At 28.3% G+C, this 5,263-nt stretch overlaps 1 protein-coding gene across 1 annotated transcript; it reads left to right on the plus strand.

Annotated features, from left to right (window-relative positions):
• The first annotated feature begins 1,233 nt into the window (after window positions 1-1,233).
• LOC107841895 lies at window positions 1,234-1,886 on the plus strand. The gene has a single exon (XM_016685750.2). The coding sequence runs from the start codon at window positions 1,344-1,346 to the stop codon at window positions 1,773-1,775; it is 432 nt and encodes a 143-aa protein (XP_016541236.1). The 5' UTR covers window positions 1,234-1,343; the 3' UTR covers window positions 1,776-1,886.
• Window positions 1,887-5,263: the final 3,377 nt, after the last annotated feature.

Here is a 5,263-nt window from a genome sequence, read left to right on the forward strand (position 1 = left end):
CGGTTTATTCGTCACAAATTGAGATGACACACCTATTAAGAAAAACAATTAGTAAAATGATTATTTTATCTTAGTATCCATATTAAATGTTGTTTACATTGTGTCTTGAAATTAACTTGGAGAAAAAACAATTAATGTTAAGGATAAAATTGAAAAAAAAAGTTATTTTTTCTTGATATGTCAACAATGATAGAAATTCAATTAGAAAATTAGTGATAAATAAAAGTGAACGGATGGAGTATATGTTATGTGATTTAATAGTCACAAATTCTTTTACACTATTAATATACGTAGATTGAATATCTATTTCTCGTATATCGTTCCATACCAAAAAGAGGGGTGTGGGTGGTAATGATGGACTCAAAATTTTTTATTGAGGGGATTCAGAAGTAAACATACGAACTAGTCGAATGGGTTCAACTTCTACTATATATACATTAAATTATTTTTAACCATATAAAAATAATAATATAATTTTTTCTTATCGAAGAGAGTGTGAATTAATCATCTGAATGAAAGGTGACTCCGCTCTTGATGGATGGGGTGGGGGTGGGGGTGGGGGGTGGGGGGGAGGATTGGTGAGTTGTAAAAGTGTAAATGGAGTTAACCAACTTGTCACATTGCACTCAATATTCTCCTATCCTCAAACGCAACTGAAATTAATTATATACCAAACATTTCCCTTTCACAATTTATCCAAAAAAGGGATAAGTATACCCCACTTTTGCTAAAAAGCAACGACACTTTTGCTGACAAGGAAAAAGAGCAAGGATACATATATATATATATGTATGCATATATATATTATAATGTTATTATGCGAAATTAGAATTTAAATTTTATAAGTTTTAAAAAGGTGGTTGATCATAGAAATTAAATATTTTTACCTTATTTAGAACTTTTGAAATTAGAGTTAAAGGTATTTAGTAATTTTATGTCCAAAGGATCCTAAATTTTAGGATATTAACATGGGGTATTAGTAACTTGAGTTCGATCAAACTCCTACATCGACTTCTAGCTCTACCCCTATTATTATGTCATTTAATTAATTTTCCACAAAAAATAATTAAGAAGTGTCTTATCATTACTGAAAATTAACCAGAAGTTTCTCATGCATGACACATTTCCTACTAATTATTTTTCAGCAAATATTAGGTATATATGACATTTTCAAGAAATCTTTTATGACTTGGAATTTTATTGAGCCTATTTAAAGCCTTCACTTCTTATAACTTTTTAGCCATAAAGTTGTCTTTCTAAACTATATGCAATATCCAAATAGATAACATTTCCCCTCTTCTTCCTTTTGCTTTCTTTTTTTTCCTTCAATTTTTATCTTTAAGATGGATACACAAATTCCTATTAACTCTCAAAGTTTAATGAGTCCTAATATTATTATTGATGAATTTGAAGATTTGGAAGTGACACAATTTGATGAAGACACACTAAGAGAACTACTATTTGAAGAAGAAGAAAAAACAAATTATGATAATAATAATATTGTCCATGATTGTGTCATGCAACCAATGGTGATTGAAATGGCTCCGAATTACGCGAAAAACGAGGAGGGGGAGGAAGAGGAGGAGGAGGAGCTTGTAATCGAGGATTTTGAGTGGCTAGAAATGATGGAATTGTCAGATACAGTCGCCTGTCACGAGGGCGGAGTAAATGAGATTTTTGATGTGGGAGAAATTGCTTTTGATTTTTCTCATTTTTGCTCTTCATTTCCTTTGGAAGAAATAGGATATGATGCCTTGTGGCAAAATAGTTCCTAATAGTAGGTTTAATGTTTAGTATTATTGTGATAAAAATGCTTGAAATTATGGGAGTGCCATGTTGTGAAATTTCATAGTCATTAATTATCACTCTTTCTTTCTATTGGATTATTTTTTTTCTTATTTGCTTTAATCCAAACTTTATCTTTGTATTAAAAAGAAAGTTCACTTTATCTGTATAAATAATTTAAATAAAAATCAACAAGTGATAGTTATTAAGCAAAATTTAAATGAATCTAGTTTTAATGATTGAACATATATGCTAGGTTTTGAGTAAAGTTTGAATCTTTATTATGCATATAGCTATATATTTCATCTTAATTGTGCATTTTGTTAGATGCTGAATTATTGCGTGTATTATTATATGTTGTAGTTGCTATTAGTGTTGGAGTCGGGATTTTTATTGGGAATTATTGCGTGTATTATTATATGAAGTAGAGAGGTTCTTTCTGCTAGATCACCGACTTAGGACAAATAGCAGTATAACAACAAAAAACATAAAAATAAACAACAAAATGGTACAACACGCCGCTAGATAATAAAAGAAAGAAGATCACCTATAAAATAATACTATAAACTATCTATTCGAGATCACCGACATCCTCACACAACACTGAACACTACGGACATGTTACATATATTCTTGTTATTTTGTTATGTGCCTTTTGTATTTTTAATATACTATTTGCATGGGTTTTGTTTTGGAATAGTATTATACTTTGTCTATTGACTTTCGTACTCCATGGCTTGCCAAATTGTTAGGCCAAGCTATCCAAAACCCTCTGAATTTCATGTGCAAGTACAAAAAAAAACATGGTGAGTGTTGTAGTATAATTGCCTAACAAATAGGAACAAATTGACTTTAATGACATTTTTCCTAATCAGTAACCCTCTAATTTGGCAATTTTTTTTAGGGTAAAAACTTTTATATATATATATATATATATTCGCAACTGGATAACACTTAAGTAGTTTGTATCTATTTATTTTTTAATTGCAACTCTCGTTTGTCTTATCGTAAACTCCTATCCTTCTGCTTTTTTTAAGGCTCTTTTCTTTTAAAGTAAAGATAAAAATGAATGAATCGAGTTGATCGAACTCATCTATTGATAAAGGATTCGATAGCCTAGGAAAAATCGATGAAAAACTCTTTTTAGAGGACACTATGAATTTAATTTGAAATATTAGTGTCCTAATACGACTCATTGAAAGTATCAAGTTAGTAATGCTTGGATCTAGTACGAATTAAAAGAGTGGTGTAGCCCAATTGGTATAACGTGGGACTAATTTATTTCAAATTTAAGTTATATATACACCAGTCACAAAAAGAATATCTATAAACAAATTTGCTTAAATGTAAAATTTGTAATTTCGAAATAAGATATATTACATATTTTGTTATAACAGATAAAGATGACATGATGATGTAAAAATTTCTTAAATTAATTTTAGTGATATTGCATAAATTTCGACTATTTTGTTAATTATATTTTATCTCGATTTTTTGAAATGGTGATACATATAAAAAAGTGATACATGCGAAACTAACAAGATATTTATTTAAGGAAGTAACAGATTCTCTTTTATTCATTGTATTCTTTTATTTAAGGAAAGATATCTAATTTTTCTCTTTTTATAGATTTAATTTAGGCGTTTTAATTATGTTTCTCTTTTTTCGTCTTTAATTATGAAAGATATGTTTTTTGGTCTTTTTTCTCTTTTTTCGTCTTTAATTTTAGTCTGCTTTTTTTAGATTTAATTTTAATTATGTTTCAATTCTGCTTTTAGTCTTTTTTTAAAAAATATTATTACTTTTGTTTTCTACATTGACTACGTCATTACCTTTCATTAATAACATATGAATCACCCAATAATTGAAATAAATAATTATATCTACCATATAAATCAGCATAATACCATATATATCACCCATTAATATCATATGAATCACTCAATAATTGAAATAAATAATTGTATCTACCATATGAATCACTATATATATGAATCCCCCAATAATTGAAATAAATAATTGTATCTACCATATGAATCACCATAATACCATATATATCACCCATTAATATCATATGAATAACTCAATAATTGAAATAAATAATTATATTTACCATATGAATCGCCACAATACAATATGTATCACCCGTTAAAATCATACAAAATGTATATATCGTATGAATCACCATAATACTCATATAATGATATCATATTTATCATTCATATGAATCATCATTAAAAGAATAAACATGCATGAATAACTAAATAAATTTATATATGTATTAATAGATTTAAAAAAAAAATGGGAGAGATTTTAGGAGAGGAAAAAAAAAAGTTGCATGCATTAATGGATGAGAAAAAATTAGGAAGGAAGATGATTTAAGCATTCATGGAAGAGAAAAAATCAGAAAGGAGGATGATTTAATTGTTGATAATTAGGGAGATGTTTTAGGGAAGGAAATTTTGAATGAGTTAATGATGGAGTAAAGTGGAAATATGAGATTTTATGTAAAATTTAAAAAAGTAAGAACTATTAGGTAATATATTCTCTTACGTATAGAATTTGTGTAATTTATGCTTAATTTTATTAAATTATTTGATCAATAATATTCTATCCTACCATTCTTCAACTCCACCTAATTCATTTTCCTTTTCCCTTTTTGAACTTCTTAAAAATGGTGTCATGCCTATAAGGTTTGTACTTTTTTTATCATTTTTTTTCTCATAAAAATCTTATGGCTATAAATCTACCATACGTTATTATTTTCATAAATGAAAATAAAAAAAACAGGTTTCACGTTCTATTACTCAAAATGGCATAAACATACCCCATTGTGTGGAGAAAACATATTAGTATGAATGTTGCTGTTATGATAGGAAATTAGGCAAATATCATCTTTCAAAAACGTGTTCTAGATGTTTCTTTTTCTCTCCTTCGATGTCCGATATCCATATGACCGACTAATTCAGATTCACGTTGGGTAGGGCTCATTCGAAGGACTCAAAATTCAGACCTTTAATTAAGAAGGAATAGCCTCATCCACTACCCCATATTTAAAAACTTTTCGTAAATATTAATTACATGGTCCTTTTCAAAGGCGGAGCCAGCCTAGTAATAGGGGTTTCGGACGAACCCCCTTTAACGAAAAATTATACTACTAATACATGATTAAAATGATTTTTATGTATATATTGTAGATGTTGAATCCTTTTCGGTGAGTTTTTCTTTAAATTTTAAACCTCTTGAGCATAAATCCTAACCGAAGTAAATGTCTTTTCTTGTGTACTATTTTGAACCCAAATATTAGGTGCAAGATATTTTCAAGCTTGTCGTGTATTATTTTTGAACTAAATTAGGTATATGATCTTTTCGAGCCAATCCAAAAGCAATCCATGTTGGTTTCTTGGTAGACAAGAATGGTGTAGCTTGAAAGAAAAATATCGACATCTAATAAATATCTAAAGAGACGGATTCAGAA

Source organism: Capsicum annuum, chromosome 9, assembly GCF_002878395.1.
Source record: "Capsicum annuum cultivar UCD-10X-F1 chromosome 9, UCD10Xv1.1, whole genome shotgun sequence".
NCBI lineage: Eukaryota > Viridiplantae > Streptophyta > Magnoliopsida > Solanales > Solanaceae > Capsicum > Capsicum annuum.